At 73.6% G+C, this 16815-nt stretch overlaps 2 protein-coding genes and 1 non-coding gene across 5 annotated transcripts; 1 reads left to right on the top strand and 2 right to left on the bottom strand.

The window, feature by feature from the left end:
• The first annotated feature begins 1552 nt into the window (after nt 1-1552).
• On the top strand, nt 1553-5816 carry SLC30A3 (solute carrier family 30 member 3). Of its 2 annotated transcripts, XM_074895179.1 has the most exons (8): nt 1553-1672; nt 2929-3095; nt 3168-3314; nt 3384-3537; nt 4032-4236; nt 4347-4452; nt 4992-5126; nt 5222-5816. In XM_074895179.1, the coding sequence occupies exons 1-8, from the start codon at nt 1590-1592 to the stop codon at nt 5365-5367; spliced, it is 1143 nt and encodes a 380-aa protein (XP_074751280.1). In that variant the 5' UTR covers nt 1553-1589; the 3' UTR covers nt 5368-5816. The 2 variants fall into 2 exon arrangements, with proteins under 2 accessions (XP_074751280.1, XP_074751277.1); XM_074895176.1 differs by having other exon boundaries at nt 2929-3314.
• Nucleotides 5817-6044: 228 nt separating this feature from the next.
• GTF3C2 (general transcription factor IIIC subunit 2) lies at nt 6045-16074 on the bottom strand. Of its 2 annotated transcripts, none has more exons than XM_074895170.1 (18): nt 15443-16074; nt 14711-15092; nt 13754-14060; nt 13270-13364; nt 13071-13148; nt 12670-12768; nt 12015-12242; nt 11668-11779; nt 11434-11551; nt 9777-9808; nt 9484-9613; nt 8913-9057; nt 8558-8719; nt 8175-8262; nt 7774-7902; nt 7354-7485; nt 6845-6952; nt 6045-6772 (listed from the first exon to the last, which is right to left on the bottom strand). In XM_074895170.1, exons 1-18 carry the CDS (start codon nt 15573-15575, stop codon nt 6566-6568), a joined length of 2685 nt encoding a protein of 894 aa, XP_074751271.1. In that variant the 5' UTR covers nt 15576-16074; the 3' UTR covers nt 6045-6565. The 2 variants fall into 2 exon arrangements, with proteins under 2 accessions (XP_074751271.1, XP_074751270.1); XM_074895169.1 differs by having other exon boundaries at nt 6845-6947.
• LOC141956572 (U1 spliceosomal RNA) lies at nt 15898-16061 on the bottom strand. The gene has a single exon (XR_012632944.1). It is a non-coding gene; the product is annotated as a U1 spliceosomal RNA (small nuclear RNA).
• Nucleotides 16075-16815: the final 741 nt, after the last annotated feature.

The following is a 16815-nucleotide window of genomic DNA, read 5'->3' as shown; positions in this document are numbered from 1 at the left end:
CCCCGCCCCCGGCCCCGCCCCCGGGGGTCCCCCCGGTCCAGCCCCCCCCCCCCCCGGCCCCGACCGGGTCACCCGGGGCCGCTGCCCGGGGCCAGACCGGAGTGTCCGGGGACGGAGACAGCCCCGGCAGCCGGTGTCACCCCCGCGCTGAGGAGCGTGTCCCGGGGGCCAGCTGGCGCCCGTGGCCTCTGGTCCTGTCCCCGGGCACCGCTGGCAGAGCCGGGCTCCCTCTCCGCTCCCTCCCTGCGGGTGTTTGCAGACACGGAGTCACCCCCTGAGCCTCCCCTGCTCCGGGCTGAGCAGCCCCAGGTCCCTCAGCCTCTCCCCACAGCAGAGATGCCCCCGTCCTTCAGCGCCTCGGGGCCCCTCGCTGGGCTCTCTCCAGTCTGTCCCTGTGCCCCGGCACTGGGGAGCGCTGGGCCCGGCCCTGCCGCGGTGGGAGCAGAGGCCGAGCCCCATCCCCTCCCTCGCGGGCGAGGCTTTGCCCAAAGCCGCCGATCGAGGGCCCGTCGCTGCCTCGCGGCCAACTCGGTGCCCACCGGCGGGTTCCCCCAGGGCTCTGCGCTGCCCCTCGCTGACCTCCAGGAGGTTCCCCCAGCCCCTTTCTCCAGCCTGTCCAGCCCCCCCGCACCGCGGAGCACCACGACCCTCTGCTGTAGAGCTGCCCCCCCCCAGCTCGGCGCCACCCGCGACCCGCCGAGGGAACCCCCTGCCCTGCGCTCCGGGTCCTCACCGGGGGCGTCACACGGGGCTGGACCCAGTCCCGGCCCCTGGGGCACACTGGTCACTACTGGTTCCCCACTGGCCTTTGTGCCCCCGCCCCCCGGGCCTGCCCACACAGGGGGTTTCGGGGCAGCTGCCCCCCGCTCCCCCCGCCCAGGCTGCCACCGCCTCCCCAGGAGGATCCGAGGGGACACGGAGCCGCCAGCACCGCTGCGGCCCGCGGTGGCCCGGGGACGGGATCGCATCGAGGCCTTGCCGGAGCCTGGGTAGACGCTGTCACGGTGCCCCCCCACCCGCCAGGCCCGTTTCTCCATCGCAGACGGTGACCGGGTCGGTTGGGCATGACGCCCCCCCCCCCCGCGCTGAAGCCACCCTGACTCCTCCCGGGGGCCACTCGTCCCTCCCGTGCCTGGAAGCGGTTCCCGGGGTCGGTTGTCCCTCCCCAGGGACGGGGGTGACGCTGACCCCCTCGACCCGAACAGCCCCCCCCATGACAGCAGCTCCCCCCTTAGACGAACAGGCCGAGCGGCTCCCCCACACCCGCGCAGCCCCCCCGGCACTGACCGGGCTCCGCCGCTGTCCCTGCTCCGGCCGCCCCGGACGGACCCCCGGGATCACCCCCCCGCCCCCGCTGCCTTTGCCCGGTCTCTCCGCGGGGCCGTGGGCTGCCCCCCCCGCCGCCCCCTCCGGTGCCCGGAGCGGCGGCACGGCCGGGTGGGACCCCGGGGGGTGCCGGCACCTCCCGAACCCCCCCGGGGCCGGCCCCGGGAGAGGGGCGGGGCCAGGCGGCGGGGGCGGGGCCGCGGCAGGGGGCGGGGCCGCGGCGGTCCCGGCGGCGGGTGCCCGCGGTGCTGCTCGCCCCCGGCATGGAGCCCCCGACCGGCACCGAGAGCGCCCGCCTGGTCACCCCGCGGGGCGGCCGCGCCGACGGCAGCCTGCGCCTCAAGAGGTACCGCCGGCAGCCGGCCCCCACCGCCCCGGCACCCCATTACCGGCCCCCCGGCACCCACCGCCACGGCACCCCATCACCGGCACTCCATCACCCACCGCACCGGCACCGGCACCTCCATCACCGGCACCCCCAGCGCCCCGGCACCCCATCACCTCGGGACCCCATCGCCCCCCCTCACACCGACACCTCCCTCCATCACCCCATCACCCCATCGCCCCGGCACGGCCACCCCCGCCCCCCCCCCCGCTATCACCACCTCCCCGTGCCCCCGGTTCCCCCCGGCACCGCCACCTCCATCACCGCCAGCGTCTGCAGCCCCCGATCCCCCGCTCCCGCCGGCACCGGCATCGCCCCCGGTATCTCCATCACCGCCCATCACCCCCGGCTCCCCCCCCCCGGGACCTGCAAGCACGTCCAGCGCTGCCCAGCTCTCACGCCACCCCCACGGTATGTCCATACACCCCCCCCTCAGCCCCCGCGACTTCATCCGCCTGGCACGGACACCGGCACCTCCGCAGAGCCCGGCCCGGCCCTGACCGACCGCGCGTGTACCGGGCACCCGCCCCCCCCCCGCGGTACCGGCACCCCCACTCAAGCGGAACCAGCCCCCCCTCCCCGTTCCCCAGCCCCGCTCCCCCCTCGGGTCACCGTTCGCCTGGTACCGGCGCCCAAACAACCCCCCCCGGCACCGGCCCCGTCCATCCATCACCTCCCCGCACCGACACGCTGTCCATCCCCCGCCCGCCCCGGTGCCCCCCGCCCGCCCCCCGCCTCACGTCCCCGCCCCGCCGCCCCGTCCAGCAGCCCGGCCCCAGGCGCGACACGTCTGTCCCACCGGCACCGGCACCTCCGCCGCAGGCACCGGCTCCCGGCGCCGCCGGCCCCCGCCCCGGCCCGGGGTCCCCTCGGCTCCGCCGGGGTGATGCGGGCGGTTCCGGCCACGCAGCACCGGCACCGGGGCCGGACCGTTCCCCGAGCATCACCCCGGCCCCACTGGGCCCCCTGCACCGCCTCCCGCCGCCCGGGGCGGGGGCACAGCCGACGGCTTCATTACCGGCAGCGGCGGGGCCGGGGGGGGGCACACGGCGCCCCGCGACCGGCCCGGGCACCCCCCCCGGTGTCGCACGGGCCGGGGGGGGACGATGCCGTGCACCCGGTGCTCTGGACTGGACTGTGGCTACCGGCAGCCCCGGGGGTGCTGGGCAGGGGCACCGGGAGCCGGTGTGGCCAAGCAGTGACCCCCCCGCCCCCAGTCTGTTCGCAGGCTCCCAGGACGCCCCGGCCCCCCCGGCCCCCCCGGCTCCCCGCTGCCACTGCAGCCCCCTCGCCCCCGGTCCCGGCCAGGGGAGGCTTCAGGCCCGCCGGCAGCTGAGCGTCGCCTGCACCGTCTGCTGCGTCTTCATGGTCGGGGAGGTGATAGGTAACGCGGGCCGGGGGCCGGGGGGGCCGGGGGGCCGGGGCGCGGGGTGCCAGCTCCGCTCTGCGCCCGCAGGCGGGTACCTGGCGCACAGCCTGGCCATCATGACGGACGCGGCTCATCTCCTGACGGACGTGGGCAGCATGTCCGTCAGCCTCTTCTCCCTCTGGGTCTCCACCCGCCCGCCCACCCAGACCATGAGCTTCGGCTGGCACCGCTCGGGTGAGCCGGGGGGGCGCGGGGGGCGCGGGGGGCAGCCGGGGGCGGCCGCTGACGCCGCCCGCCCCGCAGAGACTCTGGGTGCGCTGGCCTCCGTCCTCTCCATCTGGGTCGTCACCGGGGCCCTCGTCTACCTGGCGGCCGCCCGCATCGTCAGCAACGACTACGAGATCGAGGCGCGAGCCATGCTGGCCACCTCCGCCAGCGCCGTCGGCGTCAACCTGGTGTAGGTCCCGCGCGGGACCCCGGGCACCCGCGGCCCCCCGCACCCCCCAGCCTGAGCCCCGGCCTCCCCCCCACACCCCTGCCCCCCGTAAGCCCCTGGTACCCCCAGCCCTGGCCCGCGCGTCGCCGCCTGTCCCTGCGCATCGTGTCCCCAAGCGCTGCCTCCCCCAGTTCCCTGTCCCCCACACGCTCCCAGCTCGCACAGGTCAGACCCCCAGCCCCACATCTCCTGGCCCCCCCCTCAGCCCGGTCCCCCTGCCCAGCCTTGACACTTGCCCGCGGCCTGGCCCCCCACATGTCCCGTCCCCCCACACCTCCCCGCCGTGCTGTGCCTTCAGCCCTGCCCCATGCAGGGGGGGACTCTGCCCCCCCCTCCGCCCTTCCCGCTGTGCCCGCCCGTGCCCCCTGTGACCCCCCGGGCACCGCTGCCTGCGCGGGGGGTGCAGGCAGGGCCAGCGAGCCCCGGACCCGCTGAGCCAGCCCTGCTCCCCCCAGCATGGCCTACATCCTGCACCAGTCGCCCGCCGGCCACGGCCACGGCGCGGGGGGCTACGAGCAGCTGGAGAGCGCCGGGGGCCGCCCGCCCAGCCGTGCCCCCCTGCCTGGCAGCACCAGCGTCCGCGCGGCCTTCGTCCACGTGGTGGGCGACCTGCTGCAGAGCGTCGGCGTCCTCGTGGCTGCCACCATCATCTACTTCAAGGTGCCGGGGCTGGACCCCCCTGTCCGCTGCCCCACACAGGGAGCCAGGGGCCCTGGGGACCCCACACCTGGCTCTGCCCCCCCACCTCACCCCGACCCCGCTCTCTGCAGCCCCAGTGCAAGATCGCCGACCCCATCAGCACCCTCTTCTTCTCCGTCTTCGTCCTCGGCTCCACCTTCACCATCCTCAGGGATGTCTTCAGAGTCCTCATGGAAGGTGAGCGGCGGGTGGGGAGGGGGTGGGACCACAGGTGCGGGGGGGTTGCGGGGTGCAGGGGGATTGTGGGGTGGGACTGTGGAGTGTGGAGGGGTTGTGCGGTGCAGGGGGGATTGTGGGGTGTGGGAGGATTGTGGGGTGCAGGGGGCTGGTGGGGTGGACTGTGGGGTGCAAGGGGGTTGTGGGGTGCAGGGGGCTGGTGGGGGGGGACTGTGGAGGGGTTGTGGGGTGCAGGGGGGATTGTGGGGTGTGGGAGGATTGTGGGGTGCAGCGGGCTGGTGGGGTGGACTGTGGGGTGCAAGGGGGTTGTGGGGTGCAGGGGGCTGACAGGGCACAGGGGGACTGTGGGGTGCAGGGGGCTGACAGGGTGCAGTGGAATTGTGGGGGGATTGTGGGGTGTGGGAGCACCTTGGGGCTGCAGCACCCACCCCTCGCCCCCTCTGCTCCCCACCTGCTCCCCCCCTTCCCTTGCCCCCCCGAGCCCCCCAGCCCGCCCCCCCGGGGATGACCCCCTCCCCGTGACGCGGCGTCGCTCGCAGGGGCCCCGCGGGGGCTCGAGTTCGGCGCGGTGAAGGGGGTGCTGCTGGGGGTCCGCGGGGTGAAGGGCGCCCACGACCTGCACCTCTGGGCGCTGACGCCGAGCCACCACGCCGTGTCGGTGCACGTGGCCGTCGGTAAGCGCCCGCTTCGGGGGGAGGGTGGTTACAACCGGGGTCCCCCCCGGCGCCTGCCCGCGCTCGGGGGGGCTGAGCCGCTGCCCCGCCCGCAGAGGCCGGCGCCGACGCCGAGACGGTGCTGCGGGAGGCCACGGCCCAGCTGCAGCGCAACTTCGGCTTCGCCTCCTGCACGGTGCAGGTGGAGCGGTACCGGGAGGAGATGGCGGCCTGTCCGCACTGCCGGGACCCCCGCGCCTGACACCCCCCCGCCGCCACCGGGACCCGCCCCGGAGCTTGGGGGGGAAAGGGGGGGGCAGCACTCGGGCTCCTGTCCCCGCTGCGGGGCCCTGGGGTGGGACGGTGTCCTGGGGTGGGGGTCACACACACGCAGAGCCCAGGGACCCCCCAGGACCCTTCACCCCCAGCCGCAGCCCCAAGGGAGGTGGCGGGGAGGATCCGGCCCCTCCCTATGGCCCCCCCGGAGCCCTGCTGTCCCCCGCAGGAGAGGGGACAGGAGGGAGGGGGCGCCCCCGGGGGATGGTGGCGGAGCCCAGACCCACCTCGGCCGCAGGGACTGTCCCCCCCAGCCTGTGGCCTTGCTGCTCCCGCTGTGAGGGGGGGGGCACACCCGGGAGCTGCTGCTGCTGCGCCCCCCGGGGCCGGGGGTCAGAGCGGGGGGCCCAGCCCTCGCCTCCTCCCTGCCCCCCTCCATCCCCACCCTCGTGAGCCCGTGTCCGTCGTGCCCGTGGAGTGTCCGTCTGTCCGTCTCTGTGCAAGGAGCCCAGCGGGCCGTGGCAGAGCCTGCAGCCGCCAATAAACTCGCTGGAGAGCAGCAGCATGGCGCAGGGGGCCGGGGGGGGCGGCCGGGGGGACACATGAGGGAGGGGACACAGCCCCCCTGCCATCACCACAACCAGCCATTACAAACCAGCCACGTTTACTGCAGAGCTGAACACGGGCTCAATGTGAGCGACTCCGGAGCTCCCGCCCCCCCCACGGGACGGGGCTGCCCCCCCCAGCCCCCTCCCTGCACCCGCACACGGTGGGGGGGGGCTGCAGCCGGCAACGGGGCGCAGGAGCCAGCGCAGCCCCGTGCAAGCGGGGGCCCGTGGGTGCGTCCCCGGCATCGGGCCCCAAGACCCCCCCAGCTCAACCCTGGGACACACGACGGTCCCGCTGCCCCCCCCGCCCCCCCGCCCCAGCTCAGACCAAACAGCGCAAAAGGATCCTCCTGGGCCCGGAGCACGAGGACGAGCGTCCTGAGCGTCCCAGGTGACAGCCACGAGCAGCCGCCCCCCCTCCGAGGGGGCCAGAGGGTGAGGAGCACCCAGAGAGGGGGCACACAGGCCCCCCCCGGGCAGCACAGCTCCCCCCCCGGGGCAGCACAGACCCCCCTCAGCCCGAGCTCCCGCCCAGGGCACACATTGTGGCAGCGGCACAAGGGATGCGCCGCGCTGCTACTCCGCCGGCAGCTCGGGGGGACCGGGGGGGCCGGGGCTGCCGGGCTGGGCCCCGTAGAGGCAGCGGAAGCGGGCCCGGCGCTCGGGGAGCAGGCGGCGGCTCGGGCCGGAGGCCAGTCCTGCCAGGCAGTGCGCCCGCACGATGCCCGCCTGCCCCCCCGACACCAGCCAGCCCTGCGAGTCCAGGTTGGGGCTGAAACGCACCTGCGGTGGGGAAATAAAAGGGGGTCACCGGGACCCCGGGAGGCGGCACAGCCCGCCCGGGCCCCCCCTCACCTTGTGCAGGGCTTCCAGCTGCAGGCGGTCGAGGCTGAGCTCGGCCTTCGCCTCCTGCGCGTGCATCCTGCGCATCGGCTCCCGGGCGGGGAAGTTCCTGAAGCTGCGCTGCGAAGCGGCGGGGGGGCGGTGGGCCGGGGGACACGGGGCACCCACGGGGGCACCCACGGTCAAGGTGGGAGCTGAGGAGGGTCTGGGCAGGGCGGTGGGTGTGGGCAGACCCCCCTGGACCCACGGACTCGCTTTCCCTCTCCGGGGGGCCCTCGGGTTTGCCCCACGCCAAACAGATGGGCTGTGACTCCCCCCAGGCTCATCCCCAGGGCCGGCACCCCCAGCCATGCTCCCCCCGACCCAGAGACCCCCCACCCAGGCCGGGCAGCCCGTCCCCATGCTCTCAGGGCAGCCAGCCCAGGCTCCACCGGGCAACCGCTGCTCAGCCCCCACAGGTCCCACTCACAGGTAGGACCCCCCCAGGACCCCCCCGGGTTTACCCCCACGCCTTCTCCTACCAGGTCCGTGTCCCGGAATCGGATGTAGCTCTTGGTGACCATCTCGCTGTAGAGCCTGGTCCTCGGCAGCGCCTGCTCGCCGCCCTCGGGCCCCTCAGGGCTGCAGGGCAGCAGGTCGGCTTTGTAGACGGGCTGTGGGCGAGACAGGGCTCAGGGCAGGGCGGGGGGGCCACGGGCTCCTCCCTGGGGCCGGGGGCTCCGGGAGCCGTGTCCCGCTCTGCGGCACGGGGGAGGGAGATGCTGCAACCAGGGCCCCCGGTGTGAGCCCAACCCCGAAGGGCCCAGGCGGGAAGGACACGACACACGCGCATGCGGGGCCGCAGAGGCCCGGGGCCGGCTCAGGATGTTCCTCCCTCACCCCGGGAACGAGATACCCCCCGCCCCCCCCCCCCGGTGTGTCCCGCGGCAACAGCCTCTTACGAATCGCCGGTCCGAGGAGCGCTTGACGTTGAGGGGGTTGATGGCCAGGTCGGGCAGCACCGCGGCCACCAGCTCGCCTGTGATGTCTCCCGCCGCCACCGTGTTCAGCCAGTCCGAGCCCGAGATGCTCTGCAGGGACAGAGAGCTCTGGGGCACGGGGTCCCCAGGGCTCCCCGACACCCCCGGCGGCACCGCCGACCCCCCGGGGCACCACCCGCTGCCCCCCGGGAGGGACGGGCTGGACACAAGTGGGGACACCAACCCCATCCCTCATCTGGGGGGCAGAGGGTGACCCCAACAGCCGGGCCCTCACCCGCCACCCCTGGGCAGCGGGACCCAGCCGGGTTCTGGGCAGGTGCCCACCCCTCGTGGGGACAGAACTGCCCTCCTCAGCCTCTTACCCACACGGTGCCCTTGCGAGGGGCCACAAAATAAGCCTTGAAGCCCAAGTACCCTGCGTCGATGTAGTGGATCCCGCAGAGACCGTAACTGCAACGGGAAGGGAAGGGATGGGGACGGGGCTCTGCACTGCCACCCCCCACCGAGGCCCCAGACCCCTCCTCGCGTCAGCCTGGGGCCAGGCAGGAGCCCCGCTGCCCACCCAACCCTGCCTGCGCCCCAGGACAGCGACGGGGGGACGCCAGTGCCACACAGCCACGTGGAGGAGGAGGAGGGGGAGGAGGAGGAGGAGGGGGAGGAGGAGGAGGAGGAGGGGGAGCAGAGCCCCACAGCATGGCTGCACCCCCGGCGCAGGGTGGGCGCCGCAATGGCGCTGGGCACTCACGAGGCGTAACAGTTGTCCTGGGCCACGGTGACCCCGTTGTAGGGCAGCAGCCAGGCCACCTCCGTGCTGAGGAACCGCTTGATGCTGTTGATGGGCTCGTAGAGCCGTCGCAGGTCCCAGAACTTGATCTTACGGTCGCTCCCTGCCGTGACCAGGAAGTTGCTGAGAACCGGGAGAAAGGCAGCACTGAGACCCTGGCGCAGAGCCGGGCCCCGGGAACCCCAACCCGACCTTTTTGGTGCCTCCAAGGGCCAAGCACCACCCGCACTGAACCCCCTGAAGCCCATCGCGGCCGCAGAGCCTCGTCTGCAGGAGCGAGCGGTGCCCGCAGCGCTGCCGGCCTCCCTGCCCTCACCTGTCGGCCTTGCACCACTCGATGCTCCGCACCGCATGGTCGTGGGCTAAAAAGCACTGGAAAGGGTAAAGCTTGAGGGAGCCGTCGGGCTGGCGCACGCACTGCAGCAGGGACTTGGTGAGCAGATTCCAGACGGCCACGGTGCCTGCGGGACGCAACCTGTGATCGTGAGGGGCTGCCCCCGACCCGCTGCAGCGGGGGGCCTGGGGTAGTGTGGGGCTGGGGGGCGGGTGGGGGCTGCAGGAGCTGCGAGACGCAGTGGCTGAGCCGGGGTGGGTGCAGGATTGGATGGTGGGGGACAGCGCGGCACAGAGCTGTGGATTGCCTGAGGCCGGACAGAAAACCCCACCCAGAGTGGATTCACCCAGAGCCACATCCCGGAGCCGACAGGTACGTGAGGATGTCACCGGCCCGCCCACGACAAACCTTCCCCCAGGCTGGGCACGGGCAGGGAGGGTCCCGTGGCGCCCACTGCCCCCGTACCCCCCGCGCAGGCTCCCCCCGCTCTCTGCCCCAGGCCGAGGCTGAAGGAGCACGAAGCGCTGCATCTTCGCGCAGGAGAGGGACTGACCGTCATAAAAACCAGCTGCGAGGTGATGATGGGGCTTGGACGGCATCCAGGAGAGGCTGAAGCACTGGCCGCACTCGGACGCGTTCCCCGCCTGGATAGAGCCCACCTGGAGCGTGGCCACGCTCTGCGCCTGGGGGCCGGAGGACGGGTGTCGGTGCCGCCCGTGCCCCAGGAGCCGGGGAGGCCTGGGCGGGCGAGCCAGGCTCTGCTCTGACACCCCAAGGGCCACCCCAAGTGCGTCGGCTCACGGCCGGGAGCCCCGTGGTGGGACCGCAGCGGCGCAGGGCACTGACCTTGCAGATAAGGTGCTTGTGGAAGGACCCATCTAGGAGAGAGCAGAGGAGGGTCAGGACAGGCGCCAGCTCTCCTAGAAGCTCCCCGTGGCTCGGCAGCCCGGAGCCTGGCTCGCTGCTCCCCGCGGCTGCCAGCCCCTGTCCCGCCACCCGTCCGGACCGGCGTCCAGCGCGGCCGGACCCGGCGGGCGAGCGCAGCCGGGCGCAGGAAGCGGAGCTGCAAATCCAAGAGCAGGCAGTGGCGGGACCTCCGGCAGCCAGACCTGCCTGCGCCGGAGGCAGCGGCACCCCGAAAGGTGCTGCAGGCAGGGACAGGGCAGGGCTGACGTCACCCCCACCGCCCCAGCGATCTCCCTGCCACGGCCGGCTGCCTGCCTTGACTAAAGACGTCTTCACCAAACTCACGGGGCCCCGGCGACGCGCGGGGGCTGGAGCAGAAAGGAGCGGCCGTGCGGGACAGGCTGCTCCGGCAGCCGCTGCAGAGCCCCGCACCCCCACACGGCTCAGGATGAGGTGCCCGCAGGACCCCCTGCACCAGCTTTGTCCACCAGAGAATCTCCCCCACCAGCGACACATGACACGTGCTGCGGGGCCCCTGTCTCACACCTCCAGGGTCAGAAGGGCCCCCCGTCCCCCCGCACGGGGCTGTCCTCGGGCACAGCGAGCACCAGACAAGCACGTCTGCACCCCACGGGCTCCTCCGTGACAGCGGCGTGGGGGGCAGCCAGACACACCGGGTGCGGGTACGGGGAGCCCCGGGAGAACCAGCACAGCCCCGCCAACCGGGGAGCTCCTGGCGGGGCCCCGCGCGCCGCAGCCTGGCACCGATCCTGCGGCTGCGAACCGGCCGCCGGGCGCAGGGACAGGACGTGCAGCCGCAGCCCGGCCGACGCTACGTGACGGGCCCGGCCGGGCCGCGGGAGCTTTGCGGGCTGGGGAAGGATCCGCGCCTGCCGCAGGCTCCTCACGTGGCGGCTGCGGCAGCCGGCACAAACCACCCGGAGCCGGCGCTGCGCGAGGGGGACGGGAAAGAAAAACAACACAAAGCCCCCACGGCGCGGTGACGGGGGTCGGCAGCCGCGTGGGCGCGGGAAACCCATTTGCCATTGTCAGGCAGGGCTGGGCGCTGCGGCCACGGCTGAGCGACGGCGACCGGCACGCGCGGCTCATCAATCTCGCCCGGCTGCCGCAGACGGGAACATTACGAGCACCATTAGCCCGAGGCAGCCGAGCGCCCCGAGCCCGGCCCCGCCACCGCAAACCGGCTGGAATGGGAATAAGCAACAGCAGGACACGCTCCCAGCAGCGCGCAGGGAGGGGGAAAGGCTGGGGGACGCGGTGCTGCAGCTACACCTCACCCTACAGCCCCCTCCCCAACAGCCGCGCAGCCCAGAGCCCCCTCCCAGTGCACCCCGCTCCCCCAGACACAACCTGCCCCCCCCGGGACAGCAGCTCTGACGCTCTCCAACACCAAAAAGCAGCGTCACTGCCCCCACCGGGCTGCCCCAGGGCTCGGAGCCCCCCGACACGCAGCCCGCGGGGCTGGGGCTCGCTGGCCTGGGCACAGTACCACGGCCGTTCCCCAGCCCGGGGGCCCACCCCGGCGCGGTGGGACGAGGGCCAGGAGGCCCCTGCCCGGCGGCGCGGCTCTTCCTACCTTTTACCTGGGTTGTCTTGGAGCGCTGCAGGGCGCCGGGGTGCGGGAGGGAGTACAGCACCACTCTGCCGTCCGAGAAGGCCACGGCCAGCAGCCCCAGCCGGCTCATCTGCGGGTGCTGCGTAACGACGCACAGGCTCAGCCCCGTGGCGGGGGCAGCAAGGCTTGAACGAGGACACGGGCTTAGGAAGGGCAGGGGGAGGCTGCGGGCAGCCCCTCCAGCAGCACACCCACCTTCCTGGCAGCAGCCGGCGGCTCCCAGGCACCGCTGGGGCAGAATTTCATGTCCCAGACACAGCCGTGGTCGGCAGCGACGGCGTAAGCCAGCCCGGCTTTGTCGGCGCAGCTGCGGGCGGGGGTTCAGCCGTGAGGAACACGGGAGCTGGTGCCCGGCGGCTCCAGTGCACCCCAGGAGCGAAGCTGGCCGCCAGCGCAGCCCCCGCGGGGTTCAGGCCATGGCTGGCGGCTCTGGGAGAGGACAAACCTCACCACCCGCTCAGCCGTGGAGGGATGAGAGGGACAGGTCCTGCCCCATCCCCACAGTGGGGCGGGGGGGCCGTTCCCCAAGCCCGGCCACTCACCCCTGCGCTGGCTGCAGCGCGCCCAGGCCCCAGAGCTGCAGGAGCGCGGGGCCGCCGTGGAGCCCGGCCGTGCTGTGCGTCTCCTCCATGCTGCTGTGGCAGTAGACGGCCACATACTGAGAGGCCGCTGAGCCCTCCGGGGACGGGCACCACTCCATGGCCCAAACGGGGCCGCCCACGAAGAAGGAGACGTCCAGGCGCTCCTCATGGGGCTGCAGGGAGCTAAACCTGCCGGTGGGGAGGCAGGTGAGGGCAGGGAGGCAGCACAGCGCTGCCACGGTGTGGGTGGAGGGGCAACAGGAGCTGCCAGGACCCCCTTGGACCACCAGGAACCCCTCGGACCCACTGGGAACTCCTCAGACCCACCAGGACCCTCTCAGACCCGCTAGGACCCACTGGGACCCCCTTGGAACCCCTCGGACCCACTGGGAACTCCTCAGACCCGCTAGGACCCACTGGGACCCCCTCAGACCCACCGGGATCCCCTCGGACCCATTGGAACCCCCTTGGACCCGCTGGGAAGCCCTCAGACCTGTCGGAACCCACTGGGACACCCTCAGACCAACCGGGACCCATCGGGACCCCCTCAGACCCCAGGAGAGCAGCCCCCGGGGTCACTGCCTGTGCCAGGCACGCAGCCGCCACCCTTACGGACCTGTTTACCCTGTACAAGACACCGTCATCCTCGATGCCTTCACGCTGGATGGAGAAGAGGGGAGACGATTTCTCTGCCGGCAGGTACGGGGCAGCTTCGCTGGGGAGGCAGAAGAAGGGGAGAGGACACCTCTCCACCCCTGGCACAGCACCCACCACTGCCCAGCGAGCCCTGCCGCCGGCCGGGCTACTGAGACCCCTCGGCCAAACCCACGAGACCCCCAAAGACTGCGACGAGAAAGCCCCGGCCTGATCCTGCCCGGGCGATGGGGGAGCGCAGCACCCACCGGGCCCCGACACCTGGGGCCACTCAGCCTCCCCATGGCGCGTCCCCGAGCACAGGCAGCACCTGCGCTGAGCGTCCCCCCCGGCACCCCCCTCCCTGCGCCGCGCCGGCAGTACCTGTCGGAGAGACACGTCCACTTGTGGGCCAGCGGGATCCACTCGGGAAACTCCCACTGAGAAAACTTCTGCTCCCGCCTGCGGGGAGGCACCAGGCATCAGCGACAGCTCCCCGCACCCTGCCTGCGCCACAGGCAGCCCCGCCTGCACCCGCCGCCGATGCTCCCGCTTTGCCCTGAGCCCCCGGGCCGCCACTCACAGGCTGCAGGTGAGGCTGGAGCACTTCTCCACGGGGGCCATGATGGAGTTGTGGAAGCCGTTGGGAGCGAGGCCTCGGCACTGGGGCTTGGCTCTCTGGGCACAAGAGCAGACTCAGGGCAAGGCCTGGCCCGAGGGCCCCCAGCCCCGCTGCCTCCTCCTGCCCAAATGTGCCCACGAGCCCCCGCCCATCCCAAACGGCGCCGATGCAGCCCGCAAGCCCAGGGCTCCCCCCAGACACCAAAATGGCCTCACCAAGACAGTGTCGCGCTGGGGTAAAGACACAAAGTCCCATTCTGGAGACTTCCATGAGCTACAGGAACAGCCACCAGGACCCCCCTTTTACCTCCCATCAGTTTTAAGAGCCCCTGACCCCCCCTAGGCATACACGTCGCCCCATCCCCACCACACGCCGTGTCAGAGCTCGGACACTTCGTGTGGCTCGTGCCGGGCCAAAGGGGCCAAGGCAGAGACCCTGCCCTTACCCCCGCAGACGACGTCTTCCCGCTGTGACCTCGGAGCGTCTCCAGCTCAGGCTCTGACACCTCGCTGAGCGGCGCGTCGCTGCCCTCCTCCTCCTCCGCCTGCAGCAACACCTCCTTCGAGGGCACGAAGTCAGCATCGCGCGCGGGGTCGTCGCTGTCTGTTTCCTCCTCTTTCCTCCTCCGGCTCCGACGCTTCTTCTGGATACGCTCAAGCTCTGGCTCTGGCTCCTGAGCCCCCTCGGTGGGAGCTGGAGCCTGGTACACGGACGTCAGCTCCTCCGCCAGCTCCTGCAGGTACAGCAGCGCCCTGGGACACCAAAGGCACCGCCCGGAGGTGAGCGGAGGGGCCGGCGGGACACAACCCCTCCAGCCAACGCTCTGGGCGAGCGATTTGCTCCGGCCCCGCGCAGCTGGGCTGCGGCAGAGCCCCTCTGGAAGCCCCGCCAGCCTCCGGGCTGGCCCCCAGGACAGGCAGTGGCCCCCACCACTGCCCCGCCAGCCACCGGGCGCAGGCAGAGCAGCTCACGGCCCTTTGCCGGCCAGAACGCGGGACCGGAGATCTCTCCACGAGCACCCCCGGCAAAGGGAGTTCCCGGGGCACTGCAGCCCCCCCAGCTCTGCCCCCGCACGCCCCGGGCTCCCGGGGAGCAGGGGCGCTGCCTGAGCTGCTGTGAGCCCCCGAGCGCTCGGGCTCCCCCCAGGACACCCCTTTAAGCGCCGCGTGGCTCACACAGCTTGTCCTGTTCAACCCCCCCCCCCGCCTCCGGGCTTTGTCAGGAATTAAGAAAACCTCCTCCCCACCGCCCTGCTCCGGGACCAGCGGGAAAAGGTGGTTCCGTGGAACCAGCCCGACCCGCCGATGGGGGCAGAGTCCCCCGGAAGGCCCCGAGCCCAGGCAGAGGCCTCGAGCAGCCGCTCCATGCGCCCGGACGCCCCCATTCTGCCACCCCAACTTACACTTTGGCCGCCCGTCTCTTGGGGCGCCCACCGGGGGGGGGCTCCAGGCCCTCGGGCGCTTCACTGCCCCCCAGCATCTTCTGCACGCAGAGGGGCTCCGGGGCCGGGCACTCCAGGTCCTGAGAGAGCTTCAGCAGCAGCATCTCCGCCTTGGCCTTGCGCCCGCGCTTCCCGGGTGCCTTCGGCGGCGGCGCGGGCCCGTTCTCCGGGGTCCTCGAGGGCTCCCCGTGCCCCGTCGCCTCCGCAGGGGCTGCGCCGTGGCGGTCGCTGCAGCTGCTGTTGGGTTTTTGGTTCCGGACGGGTTTTTTCTGGGGTTTGGCAGCTTCTGCTCCCTCCTCAGGGGGGGCCAACGCGTCCAGATCCCCGAGCGGCGACAGCTCCCCTGGCCCACGGTGACAACGGGCGTTAGCGGGGACCGGCGGGGGAGGGCTCTGCTGCCAGGGCTGGGCCCCGCCACCGCCCGGCCACCGGCACCGCCGCGGCTCCCTGCCCCGCGGGAGGGACACACGGACCCGGGGAGGGACGCGCAGATGGACACATGGACACAGTGACGCGGGGCCGGACACACGGGCCCGGGTGACCCCACAAACACGCTGCCGGTCCGGCACAAAGCCGGAGGCTCGGGGCAGCGACGGGCGCGCCCGCAGTGTCCCCGGCCCCGCTCCCCACCGGCCCCTGCAGCGCCGCGCCCCGGGGAGAGGCCCCCGGGCACCGCCCGCCCCCGGTACGTACGGATCGCCGGGGGCTCGCCCTCCCGCGTCCGGCTGCGGCTGCGGCTGCGCCCGGCGGGCGCCGATCCCCGTCCCGACCGGCCCCGGCGGCTCCGCTCCCGGCAGCGCGGCCCGCGGGGGGAGCTGGACGCCATCCGGGCGGGTCCCCGCGGGCTCCCGCCGCCCCGTTGCGGACCGCGCCGCCAGCACGGAACCGGAACCGGAAAGCGCGGGGGGATGGCGTCACGTCGGGAACGTCATTACCGGGGCGCTGCGGGGAGGGGGGGAGGCGGGGAAGAGCCTCCCCCGGCGGGGACGGGAGGGGCGGAGGCTGTACAGCCACGGGTGAGCGAGCGGCAGGGTGTGGGGGGACTGCGGGACGCGGCAGAGAGCTAACAGGAACGAACGGGTGTGATGGGGGAATAGAAAACACACTAAAAAACAAAAGAATTTTCTCTGCTTTTGGGACGGAAGAGCCAGGGGAGAGCGCGAACGCAGTCCCCCACTACCACAAATTATGCAGTCGAGTTTCCCGCATTTGGGGAAATCGCAGGGGTCAGCACACCCGGAGTGCAGGGGATGAGCCTCGCCCTGGGAAAACCACCTGCCTGATCATGGTGTCTCCCCTGCCAGGTAAGTATGACCCGCCCCGCGCCCCGGCACCCCGCACCCGCACCGACACACGCACAGCGCACGGACACCCCGCACACGCACCCGCACCGCCCCGCACCCCGACACCCCGACCCGGACCCGCCCCGCGCGGCCCCGCGCACCGACCGGCACCGCCCGGACCCGCCGCCGGGCGGGCGCGGGGTCCGTCCCGTCGTGCCGCGCGGCCGCTCATCTGCATGGACACGCCCCCGGGCTGCCTATAGCCCCGCCTCTCTGCGGCCCTGCACCGGCGCCTGGGCTGGGGCGGGGCGGTACCGCCGCAGCCCCGAGGGGGGCGGGGCCTCCGCTCCCTCCCGCCCCGCCCCGCCCCGGGACCGGCCCCGCTCTGACCGACGGCCCCGCCCGCACCGGCTGCGCCGACCCAGACCCGCCCCGGCCCGCGGGCACCGGCCTCCGCCGGCACCGGGCCCGGCTCCCCGCGGACGGGAGGCTGCGACGGCCGCACCCCCGGCCCCCCCCCGCGGGGACGGGCGCTCCCGGCGCTGCCGCTGGCGGCGGCGAGTCCCGGGGACGAGCGCCCGGCCCCGGCGGGAAGGTGCCGTCCCGGCCGCCCCCCGGGCCCGGCGATGGACGCGGGGGGACGCGCCATGCCCCCGGCGGAGGTTCCCGGTGCCACCGGAACAAAGGGCGGCCGAGCCGAACCGGGGCCCCGCGGAAGCGAACCGCCGGGACCGAGGAACCGGCTCCGCCGGGAGGTTTCACCGGGAAGCGGGCGGCTGTCAC

This window comes from Athene noctua, chromosome 1 (assembly GCF_965140245.1).
Source record: "Athene noctua chromosome 1, bAthNoc1.hap1.1, whole genome shotgun sequence".
In the NCBI taxonomy this organism is placed as follows: Eukaryota; Metazoa; Chordata; class Aves; order Strigiformes; family Strigidae; genus Athene; species Athene noctua.
The sequence above is the reverse complement of the archived record's forward strand: the minus strand, read 5'-3'. Positions and strand labels throughout refer to the sequence as shown.

Bases quoted from the DNA above. Each gene is read 5' to 3' on its own strand.
- SLC30A3 (XM_074895176.1), top strand. From the start codon at position 1,590: ATGGAGCCCCCGACCGGCACCGAGAGCGCCCGCCTGGTCACCCCGCGG. The intron at 1,673-2,928 runs GTACCGCCGGCA...CCCCGCCCCCAG, and splicing joins GGCAGCCTGCGCCTCAAGAG to TCTGTTCGCAGGCTCCCAGG. The intron at 3,538-4,031 runs GTAGGTCCCGCG...TGCTCCCCCCAG, and splicing joins GCCGTCGGCGTCAACCTGGT to CATGGCCTACATCCTGCACC.
- GTF3C2 (XM_074895169.1), bottom strand. From the start codon at position 15,575: ATGGCGTCCAGCTCCCCCCGCGGGCCGCGCTGCCGGGAGCGGAGCCGC. The intron at 7,903-8,174 runs GTAAGAGGCTGA...CTGTCCCTGCAG, and splicing joins CTCGCAAGGGCACCGTGTGG to AGCATCTCGGGCTCGGACTG. The intron at 6,773-6,844 runs GTGAGGGGGGGC...TCCCCACCGCAG, and splicing joins AGCTGGAAGCCCTGCACAAG to GTGCGTTTCAGCCCCAACCT.